At 36.2% G+C, this 13,423-nt stretch overlaps 1 protein-coding gene across 1 annotated transcript in view; it reads right to left on the reverse strand.

The window, feature by feature from the left end:
- Positions 1-13,423, reverse strand: part of AGGF1 (angiogenic factor with G-patch and FHA domains 1) — a 32,683-nt gene that overhangs the window by 3,971 nt on the left and 15,289 nt on the right. The window contains exons 7-12 of the mRNA XM_032157009.1: positions 13,138-13,249; positions 12,423-12,474; positions 8,646-8,747; positions 7,322-7,487; positions 5,841-5,923; positions 1,482-1,609 (exon numbers count right to left, since the gene is read on the reverse strand). Of these exons, the coding sequence (XP_032012900.1) occupies positions 1,482-1,609; positions 5,841-5,923; positions 7,322-7,487; positions 8,646-8,747; positions 12,423-12,474; positions 13,138-13,249 (643 nt within the window). The remainder of the gene's footprint in view (positions 1-1,481; positions 1,610-5,840; positions 5,924-7,321; positions 7,488-8,645; positions 8,748-12,422; positions 12,475-13,137; positions 13,250-13,423) is intronic.

Below are 13,423 nucleotides of genomic sequence, written 5' to 3' on the forward strand. Positions count from 1 at the left end.
TTAGGCGGGGCACAGGGAGAATAAGCTTCTGGGGTTACTGATAATTTTCTATTTCTTGTCCAAGAAATGTGTATTCTGCAATATGTTAATCTTATGATATATCATTGAGCTATATACTTATAATTTGTGTAATTTTCTGTACATGTTATATATTAAAAAGTTCAAATGAAATAAAACTTCTTAATCAGTGTTTGCATTTTGTCCTATGATTCTATACTCTGCTAATTTAAGAGTATTTTATGTTCTATTACATCTTTTCAGTTCCACAAAATATGCTGTTAGCCCTTCAGTTAATAACCAAACAATGTCAAACCAATGTGTTTTATTTTAAATTTGTCTTAATTTGAATGCACTCTTTATATTCTCCAAGATTATATTTTAAATATTAAACTTGAAAAAAAAGTGTCATGTTGCTTAGTGTACGTACTTTGTAATCCTATATTTCATCAAATAAAATGTTGGTAATGGATCAAACTCCATCAACTCTGAGGTACACCATTATTTTATGTACCATTAAGAAAAAAATGTTGCCATTTGTAACCATAAAACTCTTAGAGTCAATGCAATATGATATTGAATCAAAACTTTATAATTAGTTATCAGTTCTACATGAAAAATTTAAATTTTAACTAAACTCAAAATTTATATTCTGAGGAAAAAATGTAGCTAATATTTGATTAAATGCAGAAATATGGTCATATTACAAACCTCAAAAATCACCTTTTTCATTTTTATCCAAACTACTTTGCCAAGAGAAAACTGAATCAGAGAAAAATAAATAAGAAAAATTATATTTCAGGGTCATTAAGAACAAAAGTATTTGAGTATTAAAATAATTATTAAAAAATACCAGTCCATACCAAGTTCTTACCAGTCTAGGCTTCTAGGTATCTAGCATATATAAGTATATACACTCAACTGCGTGGCTAGACTGTTAACATACATATACGTGTGTTTAAGTACAGGTGCTCATGTATTTGCTCAGCAATTTTTTAGGGGATAATAGAATTCTAAGATTAGTGGAAAGTATAAATAGACTTAGTGTCTCCATTTTGTTGTTAAAGCGTTAATTTTAAGGCCACTTATCGGCCAGACGTGGTAGCTCACGCTTGTAATCCCAACACTTTGGGAGGCCAAGGTGGGCAGATCATGAGGTCAGGAGTTCAAGACCAGCCTGGCCAACAACATGTGAAACCCCGTCTCTACTAAAAACACAAAAATTAGCTGGGCATGATGGCACACATCTGTAATCCCAGCTACTCAGGAGGCTGAGGCAGGAGAATCGCTTGAACCCGGGAGATGGAGGTTGCAGTGAGCCGAAATCACACCACTGCACTCCAGCCTGGGTGACGGAGCAAGACTCCATCTCATAAATAAATAAATAGGCCACCTATCAGGATATATAGCCCCGAACATCAGACCACCCTATGAATGTTATTATGAACAAACAATGTTTCGAGCCACTGTAATTCAAAACTTACGAATGAACAGATGCAGGAGCATCGTCTCTTTGGAAAGTTCCTTCACTTCCAATCTGCTCCCTACGTTTTCCAGCTCTATCTTTGTATTTTGGATTCTTCAATGTCTTTTCATCTTCGTATTCTGTATTCTTAATAAACACAAAGTATTCATTCAGGAAAAGAAAGCTGATAAATAAAACAGAATTTCTGTACATGTGCCTTACTTAACAAATATGGTTCAATGTGGCCTCTATAAATAATGAAATAAAACAAACTATGATATGAAGAAATTGCTGGGTGCCTGTAATCCTAGGCATCATGCCTGTAATCCTAGCATTTGGGAAGCTGAGGCAAGAGGATAGCTAGAGGTCAGGAGTTTGAGACCAGTGTGAGCAATATAGCAAGACCCCCATCTCTACTTGATTCATATTAAAGTTATAAAAAAAGATATGAAGAAATTGTCATATTAGATATGCTACTTTTATTCTATTCCCTTTAAAATGTTTATATTTCAAGTTATGCCATAACATACATATACATAAGATGATATGGTGAAAATACAGTATATTCTGACTTAATGCTGTGTTCTCATCTTGTCATATGAACTACTAGTATTCAAAGAAAAATACAGAATCTCTGGGGTTTGGGGGGAAAAAAATCTATCTCCCCTTTTCTCTAAGGAACTGAAAGTTCCAAGGGACCTATAGTAATCTGATACTGTTTCTTGGAAGGGAGAAATGTAGAAACTTTTAAAAAACCCATTTACCCCGGCAATAATAGTTTTTTGCTTCAATAAAGCTCCATTTAAGTGACTAATTAGTCACTTAACAAACATTCACTAGATAAAGAGTATGTCAAGCTCCATGCTAGGTAATGGGATGCCAGAGGGAAGACACGCATAATCTTTGGCCTGTTACAGTATGAGTGGTTCAATGAAGGTATACACAAGGTGTAGTGGTGGCACAAAGAAAGGGTAGTCAATTCAGCATTCATAGAAGCCTTCCCTTTCCCTTTGTTATAACTTGCTGATCTTTATATAAAAAGTATGATACTCATCCAGAGAGATGCTAGGGACTGGAGAGCAACTCAAGGAAGGTACGACAGAAGCTTTTAATTAATTTTGCTTTTAAAAAGAGAAGAAAAATACAGAACTATCTATCCTAGTAAGTTTTTCCTCCAGAAGACAATAAAGAAATTGAGCTAAAATTTTTGAGAAAACAATTTTATTCTCTTCTTAAATGTCTTCTATTTTCTCCCCAAATTGGCCTATCTTGTTTTTTTCTATGATTTCTCTACCTTAGTAAAACAGCAATAACAACAACAACAAAAATACAATTTGACGGAAAAATATGTTATTTTGGCAGCAACTTCTTTTTCCACATCTTCATGAAGTGTAAAAATTTAGCACAAATATACTTAAGACCTAGATTATATATCTAGCTCTACAATTTAATAGCTGGGCTACTAAGCTTTAGTTTCTCAAAAGTAAACTAGAAATATTAATTAATTGCCTTCCTGGTCTATTTACAGGATTAAGTGATAACTTTTTTAAAAAACAACTTTATTGAGGTATAATTAATATAAATAAATCATACATACCTAGTGTACAATGAAATGCTTTTGAGATTTATGGACCTATGAAACTATCACCATAAGCAAGATAATAAACATATCCATCTCTCCCAAAAGTGTCCTTGTCTCTCTTTGTAATCCAACTCTCCAGACCTTCCCTGTGTAGCATTCCTCCCTTGTGTCTAAGCAATCACTCGTCTTCCTTCTGTCACAATACATTAGTTTGCTTTCCTAGAAGTTTACATAAATGGTGCAGAACAGTTCTTCCCACTTTCTTGTTTGTAGTTCTCAACACCAACCAGAATGTGCTGGGAATGCAACAACATCCTGAGGTAAGGAGGGATTGGCTACAACAGTCCAGGCTCTGTTCCAGTCCCCACTTGGAAACAGGATGTCCTTCAGCATTTTAGCCCAGTGAGTCAAATGACCCTAAGGTACATAACCCAATGTGGAATGCTTTCCACAGTCCCTCAACTGCTGTGCGAGTAGGGCACACACAGTTGAGACTCCATTCACCCAGAAGGCAGCTTTCTGAGCTTCGGGGGGTGGTTTCACAATAAATCCTAGGCTTCTGTCATCTCTTGCTCACTATTTGTAAGTAGTAAGTTTGCTTCATGTAACTTGTATGAGAGTGTGTTCTGTCTCACAGACCTCAGACAAGTTGGAAACCAGTGAATAGTGAAACTGTTCCACAAGGGGAAGCACATATACGTGTTTTATTTGGCTTCACTCAACATAACTATTTTGAGATTCATCCAGGTTGTGGCCTACATTACTAGTTCCTGCTTTTTTATTGCTAAGTAGTATTTTCACCATACAGATACACCATAGTTTGCTTATCCATATATGATGGACATTTGAGTTTTTCTCAGTTTTTGGTTATTCAAAAAAAAAATGCAATGAACATTTGTTTACTGGTCTTTTTATGCACATATGCTTGCATTTATCTTGGGTAAATGTCTCAGAGCAGAATGGCTGAATTGTAAAATAGGTGTATATTTAACCTTTTAAGAAACTACCAAAGCAAACGCACCATTTTACATTCCCACCGGCAGTGCATGAGATTTCTAGTTCCTCCACAACCCTTCCAATACCTGTTATAGTCAGTTTTGAAAATTTTAGGCATTCTAATACATGTGTAGTGGGATCTCACTGTGGTTTTAATTTGCATTTCCTTAAAGACTGATGATACTGAACATTTTTTCGGGTGTTTATTTGCCATCAGCATATCTTCTTTGGTAAAGTATCTATTCAAATCTATGGCCCATTTTTTAACTGAGTTGTTTTCTTATTATTAAGTTTTGAAAGTTTTTTGTATATTCTAGATATAGAAGTCTCTGACCAGATACATGATTTGCAAATATTTTCTCCAGTCTGTGGCTTGTCTTTTCATTCTCTTAATAGTGTCTTTGGAAAAACATGAATTTTTAATTTTGAAGAAATACAGATTATCAATTTGTTCTTAAGGATTCTGCTTTTGGTGTTAGAATTTTGCCTTTTAAAACAAAAGTTTCTAGAAGTTTTAAAGTTTTAGGTTTTACTTTTATTTATTTATTTATTTTTTTGAAACAGAGTCCCGCTGTTGCCCAGGCTGGAGTGCAGTGGCACGATCTCGGCTCACTGCAAGCTCCGCCCCCCAGGGTTCACGCCATTCTCCTGCCTCAGCCTCCCGCGTAGCTGGGACTATAGACGCCCGCCACCTCGCCCGGCTAATTTTTTTTTTGTATTTTTAGTAGAGATGGGGTTTCACCATGTCAGCCAGGATGGTCTCGATCTCCTGACCTCGTGATCCGCCCGCCTCGACCTCCCAAAGTGCTGGGATTACAGGCGTGAGCCACCGCGCCTGGCCTAGGTTTTACTTTTATATCTATGATCCACTTTTGGATCATTTTTATAGATGGTTCAAGGTACGGATCAACATTCTTTTTGTCTGTGGTTTTTTTTTTTTGGTAAGGCTATCCAATTATTCTACCACCATTTGTTGAAAAAGACCACTCTTAGCCGGGCACAGTGGCTCGCACCTGTAATCCCAGCACTTTGAGAGGCGAAGGTGGGCAGATCACCTGAGGTCAGGAGTTCGAGACCAGCCTGGCCAACGCTGTGAACCTTGTCTCTACTAAAAATACAAAAATTAGCCGGGCGTAGTGGCGGGCACCTGCAATCACAGCTACTCGGGAGGCTGAGGCAGGAGAATTACTTGAACCCATGAGACAGAGGTAGCAGTGAGCTGAGATTGTGCCATTGCACTCCAGCCTGGGTGACTGTACACATAATAGATCTATTATGGATTTATTTTTCCATCCTTTATTTTATGCCAATTATACCCTAATCATGTATTTAATTATAGGTCATATTAGTTCTCCAACTATGTTGTTCAATCAATTGCATCTTTTTTGTAGAGATAAGATCTCGCTATATTGCCCAGGCTGGAGTGCAGAGCCTATTCATAAGTGTGATCACAGCTCACTGCAGCCTTGAACTCCTGATCTAAAGCGAGCTTCTTGCCTCAGCCTCCCAAGTACCAGGGACTACAAACTACAGACACTACCATGTCTAGTTATGTCAAGGCATCTTAATGCAAGTTTTCTGAAAACCAGAAATGTATATTCAAGTGTACGCTATTATCATTTTTCTACTCCAACTTCAATAGTTTTTAGGTTATGAATACCAGAACAGTAAACTAATAGAAATCACAAAATCATACTACACAACTATTTACATATAAAATGTACTGAGCATATTTAAAGACGTTTTTACTCAAAACCGGATATAGAGCTTAACAAATGAAACAATATTCAACATCCTCACCTGTAAACCATATTTTACTCGTATTTTCTTTAATTCTTTTCTTCTTTCCAACTCTTTTTCCTCCTTACTTAGTGTTGGACCAACTGAAAGAAAAAAAGTTTGATTAAAAAAAAGCCACTAAATCTGATTTTGTAGAAAATTAAAACTAATGTTATCTAATTAATAAAAAACTAATATAACCCATTGGTAACCCATTCCAATTAACCAGAAGTTGAAATAAACATTAATATAAAGGATATTGGGTTGTGATGATGTCCTTTCAGCATTTTGGTAACTAAACCTACTTGAGAAGTAAAGCAAAAACTACAGATAATAGGAATCTTATGGTATAGATACCAAAATGAACAATGAACATCTCGATTTTTCAATATGATTATTGTAATAGAATCTCAAATGCAGAAATATTAAGTAAATTTTGCAAAGGAACATAGCCATATGCAAAATAAAAGCCAGAGAAACCAAAATTCATGTCATTGTGTAATGCAACATATTCATTTTCAAATTAGTATCACAAAACAAAAAATAAACAATGAACATGCATACTTGGCATTTGGGGGAAAATTTATGTCAAAAAAGATGACCTCTTACTAGTTCAAAGCATCTATTTTAAGAGCTTTAGACGAGTGGGCTGAAAGCACAACAGTAATATCCTACAGTGCTACTATAATACAAAATAATGGTACACAGACAATATACAGCATGAGCTATCAATAGGACAGAAAACATATCAATCAATAACCCTTCATGCCTTGGCTTATTATTTCCTATGTTAATATTATATGACAGAGTTCAACTGTGGATGACTTTTTTTACATCGATACATACATGTCAAAAGGAAACCAATCTTTATTAAATTATTACTTTAAGTCATAATTACTTTTTAAATTATTTTAATTGATAAACAAAAATTGTATATATGGTATACAACATGATTTTTGATATATGTATACATTGTGAACTGGCTAAATCAACCTTATTAACATATCCATTACTTCATGTACTTATCATTTTTTGTGTATGGTGAGAATACTTAAAATCTACACTCTTACCAATTTTCAATTACAACTGCTCTTAAGTACATATGACTACCACTCACTACAGTCTGCCTCAAAAGCCTACTAAAGTGGATTAGCAGAAAGAGAGCTAATCAATCTCTTTCCTGGTCAGAAAGCAGACCAATGCTACATATCATGAAGCTAAATTATTACACAGAAAAATCAACTACAATTATAATCTATTAGCCTAGGTCTCAACTTCCAAATATATATCATTTCTTAGTCTCACTTGGTAATATTTACTGAAATATATCTCAATCTATTATTAGATCAACTGGATACAAGATCGATAGCTTTGTATAAATATTTCTCAATGCAGTATCATATCAATTAGACATGTAGCCAGTAGCTGACTGATATTTTTTAGAACATTTAGGTAACGAAAGAGAAATGTTATCACAGCCACATTTGATCTGTTTCACATACCAAAAGATTCATCTTTCTTATCAAGGCGAAGGTGGGCTCTAACCTGCCCTGGTTCACAGCCATCACAGGTATCACTGCCAGGGTGAATGTGAAAGGATAAGACAGTTTCTCCAATTTTGACTTCATCTCCATGCTCAAGTACATAAGGGTCACATTTAGTTTTCGGCTAGAGGGGAAACATTTTACAAAACAGAAATCAAAACAATCACTTATGGTTACCTTACGTCTACTGTAAGTAATGTCTGATTATAATTTTTAAAATATATTTAAAATAGCTATAAATGAAATAGACACATATACATACACACATGCACACACTTTCCCAACTTAATGACCCATAAAAAAAGTACTACTAGTGAAGATGAAGATAGCTGAACTGAGCAACTTGTCAAACCCACCAATCTCCCTATCCAATCAGAAATATCCAATTCTAGACTTCAGTCTATTACCAAAACATATAATCATCACAATAAAAAAAGACGAAATGTTAAGAGAATGGGATAGATGCATCACATCTCCCTTTTCTTCTCTCTTGATAACTCAGTTTTATTTCCATTTGTACTCTTACAGACTAAGAATAAGGCCTCCCGCCTTCCTATATTTTTTCTTTTTTTTTTGAGACAGTCTCACTCTGTAGCCTAGGCAGGAGTGTAATCGCGTGATCTCGGCTCACTGCAACCTCCACCTCCCCAGTGCAAACGATTCTCCTGCCTCAGCATCCCAAGTAGCTGGGATAATAGGCACACACCACCACGCCCAGCTAATTTTTGTATTTTTAGTAGAGATGGGGTTTCACCATGTTGGCCAGGCTGGTCTTGAACTCCTAACCTCAGATGATCCACTGGCCTCGGGCTCCCAAAGTGCTGGGATTACAGGCGTGAACCATCACGCCCAGCCCCTATATTTTCTTATTATATGCCAAATACTTTGCTACATGCTGAGGATGTTAAGTGTTAACTGAATAGACATAGCTTTTGCCTTTAATACAGTTTTCAATTTAGTAACATTTCCATTAAGACAATTTAAAAAGGGAGGACCTTCAAAGTTGCTATTGAAACATTTACACACTTACTCTGAATAGCTTTACAATGGATTCATAACTGAAGATATGGCATAGGTACATAATTAGAAGTCAAAACTCAACAGCCAAGTAAGTACCCACTGATTATACACTTTTTTCAGCCTTTCTGGAAATTCCTTCCCAAGCAACACATCTGGGCTTAACTCTACACTGAACCAAATGATAAAGATTATGCCCTTCAGAAATAAAAAAATTCAGTTTAAAAATAATGTGCAGGTAACAAATTAATACATATACACTCACCTGAAGAATCTGTTTTCCATTAACAATTGTGCCATTTTGACTGCCTTGATCCACAAGGACATAACTTTGTAAGTCATGGTCAAAATAAATTTCTGCATGAAACTTAGAAAGTGAAATCAAGCAATTATTAATTATTACACTTTTCAAAACTATGGACAATTTCTGTATGATATGATGATGTTAACTTGAGTCTTTGATAATTTAAATTTTATTATACTTAATACTTTTTTAGAAACACAAACTATTATATGCTTCTGGTAGAAACAGAGGCTATAGAAGAAAATGTCATCTATAACTCTACCTTTAATTACCATGAAAAATTTAGAATATGTCCTACCTCTTCTCCTTTTGTACTAGAGATTATAATTTGAAAAATTTTGACCTAATATAAGTATTTGTCCATATCATTAAAAATTTTTTTTTTTTTTGAGACAGGGTCTCGCTCTGTCACCCAGGCTACAGTGCAGTGGTGTGATCACAGCTTCCTGCAGCCTTGACCTCCTGGGCTCAAGCGATCCTCCCACCTCAGCTTCCTGAGTAGCTGGGACCACAGGGGTGTGCCACCATACCTGCTTAATTTTTGTATTTTTTGTAGAGACAGGGTTTCACCATGTTGCCCAGGCCGGTCTCGAACTCCTGAGCTCAAGTGATCCTCCTGCCTCAGCCTCCCAAAGTGCTGGGATTACAAGCGTGAGCCACCACACCTGGCCAAAAATTCTTAATACAAAATGTGATTTGAAACACTCAAGGCCAACTTCTCAGAGAAGTTTCCAAGATCTGCAATAGTTAGGACTAATCTTTCCCTCCTTGTTCCATAGCACTCTATCTATTCCTCTTATTTTGCTTCTTTAACATTAAGTTATGAGGTTCATCCAGTTGTTATACACAGTTATAGAGTTGTCATTCATTCATTTTGCTGAATGTTAATCCATCGTGTGGATATACCACAATCTATCCATCTATCCTTCTGAAAACGGACATTCAGGGTTTTTTTCCAAGGTTTTACTATTTTTAAAAATATTGCTATAAACCTTCTTGTACCTGCAATCTATTTGTGTACAAAATGTAAGTGTTTCTCTGGAGTACACACTTAGGAATGGAATTGCTAAAGCATAATATAAGCAAATCTTCAACTTTACTAGATAACTGTTTTCCAAAGTGGTTGTATCAATTCATATTCCCACCAGCAGTCTGTGAGAATTCTTGATGCTCTATGTATACTAAACCAAAACTTGATGTTGCCAAAATTTTTAATTTTTGCTAGCCTAAGAGTTGTGAAACTGCCTTATCATTGTGATTTTAACTTGCATTTCCCGGATTACTATCAAAACTTTTTTTTTTTTTTTTTGAGATGGAATCTCGCTCTGTCGCCCAGGCTGGAGTGTGCAGTGGCATGATCTCGGCTCACTGCAAGCTCCACCTCCCGGGTTCACGCCACTCTTCTGCCTCAGCCTCCCGAGTAGCTGGGAGTACAGGCGCCCGCCACCACACCTGGCTAATTTTTTGTATTTTTAGTAAAGATGGGGTTTCACCGTGTTAGCTAGGATGATCTCGATCTCCTGACCTTGTGATCTGCCCGCCTCAGCCTCCCAAAGTGCTGGGATTACAAGCATAAGCCACCATGCCCAACCCCCAAAACTCTTAATATTTATTAGCCATTTGGGTTTCCTCTTCTGTAAATTTTCTTTTTATGTCCTTTGTACACTTTTTTCCAACTGGATTGTTTAGAGTAACTCTTTCTGTACTGCCAAACCCTATTCCAAAAAACTGTTCTAAATTACATTCCCAATAGAAGTGATATTTAATAAATGATGAATGAAAATTGACACCTTGGCTTCATCTGTATTTCTTAGATTACTAGAAAGACTGAATGGTTTTTCATATATTGACCATGATATTTCCTTTACTGTGAACTGCCTGATGTATCTTTTGCTCACTTATCTACTGGTGTCACAGTAGAGTTTGGAAACATAAATTTGCGTGAACTTTTCAAAAATAAATAATGTATATTGCGTCATATTTGTCGTGCCTGTCAGAGTCTGCCTTCTAAATTGGTTTAACATATAAAGAGCAAGATTATTTTGTCCTTTATAATTTTTACCATTTTTTAAACTCATAAAGTCTTCTATCTAGTGGTCAAATACTTGTTTTTTCCCCTAACATTAAGCTTCTTTTTTAAAAGTTTTTCATCTATTTGGATATATGTTATACGTGCTATCAAACTGACTTCACCAACAAATTATCCACCCCACTAGCAGATGTTAGTTTAAAAGAAAGAAAAAACAGAAATGCCACCAGAAGCCTGGTGTGGTGGTGTGTGCCTATAGTGCTAGCTACTCAGGAAACTGAGGCAGGAGGATCACTTAAGCCCAGGAGGTGTCAGGGGCCATGGTGCGTGCCACTGCATTCCAGCCTGGGCAACACAGTTAAGACCCTGTCTCTATATAAAAAAAAAAAAAAGAAAGAAAAAGAAAAAGCCACCATAGAACTATCTATGGTTTAGACTGGAGGTGGGGAAGGATCTCAGATCTCTTTGCTATTTAAGTTACAGTTTAGGTGTTGTTTTATTTTTTTGGAGGCAGGAGACTCAAGGTCATAGTAAAAAAGTAAAAAAGCAACACAATCTGGTAGAATTAAAATTATGAGGACTTTTTCCTCTTTCTGAATGAGTCCCCAAAAAGTGAAAGTAAATGGACTTTCAAATTAAAAATGAGAAATTATATTCCAAAAAGACAAAAATCACATAAAATCTACTTTAGGTCCACATTACAGTCCATTAAATAAAAGCAAAATGGGAACGATGGAAGCTCAAAAAAAGAGAAAAGCAAAACAGGAAAAAAGATAACAACCATAAGAGAGGAGAGAAAACACAGAAAACATAGTACAGGAAAGAGAAATATAAAGAGCCTCAGCCAGACGTGGTGGCTCACGCCTGTAATCCCAACACTTTGGGAGGCAGGGGCAAGTGGATCACTTGAGCCCAGGAGTTCAAGACCAGCCTAGCGAACACCCAGGCGAAACCACATCTCTATGAAATACATAAAGATTAGCTGGGCATGGTAGAGTATGCCTGTAGTCTCAGCTACCTGCGGGGCTGAGGCGGGAGGATTGCTTGAACCCGGGAGGTTGAGGCTGCAGTGAGTCGTGATCACATCACTGTACTCCAGCCCGGGTAACAGAGTGAAATCCTATCTCAAAACAAAAAAACAAAAACAGTAAAAATATACAAAGAATCTCAGTAGCTAAACCTTTAGTTATTTTCTACTTATAACTTGAGTTGCAATTCTGTTCTATTCGTTTTGAAAACTCAATTGTTCTTTTTCCTGAAACCATTAGATGCTCAATTGGGAGAAGTTTTAAACAAGATCCCTGAGTGGTACAGGATATATTCTTGGGTTGTAAAATCCTCCGGCTCAAAGTAACCACCTACTAAAGTAGCCAGAAGCCAGGTAAGATTCATTTTTTAACAGTCATAAAATGTAGCCTATTTATTTCACTCAATAAATATTAATTAAATGGGTACTACTTTAAGACTTCATGTTTTCTACTCTTGTCCAGATTCTTAAAAATAAACATAATTTTGTCTATTCAAATTGTGATAAAGAATTTTTATTTTCTCAAGCACTGGAATAAACAGATCTGCACTGCCTTCATTACCATTACTACACTGCATATTAACCTTCCTATTAAATGAGAAAAATCCCTAAGCTTTCTACTGTAATAATAATATAAAAAATTACATCTAGGGGACTATATTTGAGAAATCAAAGAGCTTACCTTACTGACACCAACTTCAGGGATTCGGAGAGTATGTTCCATATCCTTTTCTCTGCAGAGTTAAGTAAAGTGTCTTTAATAATTTTTGAAGCATATTATATAAAGTGACATGGAAAGAATTTTAAAAAACAGATAATGTTAAAATACACGTCTATCAACAGTAAATCTCCTGGTTATGGATTATCCAGTTTCCTTACTGCTACTCTAGATTTCCTGTGCTTTCACACAGAGATTATTTACTCATGTCTTTTTTCCCCCCAGACTGTGCTTCCTTTGGGTAGACATTTTGCATTAGTCCTCTTTGTATCCACAGCACATAGAATAATGCTTAACATAATGGCCAGGGGTGGTGGCTTATGTGCCTGTAATCCTAGCACTTTGGGAGCCCGAGGTGGGTGGATCACTTGAGGAGTTCAAGACCAGTCTGGCCAATATGGTGAAACGTCCGTCTCTACTAAAAACACAAAAATCAGCTGGGCGTGGTGGTGCACGCCTGTAATCCCAGCTACTCAGGAGGCTGAGGCAGGAGAACTGCTTGAACCCAGGAGGCGGAGGTTGCAATGAGCCAAGATGGTGCCACTGCACTCCAGCCTGGACAACAGAGCACAACTCTGTCTCAAAAACAAAAAATAAACAAACAAACAAAAATACATGCTCTTAATAAAGCCTTTCTGAAATAACTGAAAGAATGATATAATAATATTAACCATTTTACCTTCCAATTGTAGCAGGGTTTACAGCAGTAATGATAAAGAGTGATCCTATCTGCAACACAGGTGATCTAATGACAATTACTCTAATACATGGGGGCCAAATTTTGTCTTCATCTGCCAAGGAAAGAAGTGAGTAAATATTAATTTAACTACTATGAAAAAGAACTTCATAGGGATAACTAGGAGGCGCCCATAAAATAAAAATGTGTTGGTCAAAAATCTTAATTCTGACTAAAACAAACTTCTTAAATTCTGCTGTATAATACATAGCAAAGGGTAAGGCTTAAC

The sequence above is a fragment of the Hylobates moloch genome, unplaced genomic scaffold (genome assembly GCF_009828535.3).
Source record: "Hylobates moloch isolate HMO894 unplaced genomic scaffold, HMol_V3 SCAFFOLD_6, whole genome shotgun sequence".
Lineage (NCBI taxonomy): Eukaryota > Metazoa > Chordata > Mammalia > Primates > Hylobatidae > Hylobates > Hylobates moloch.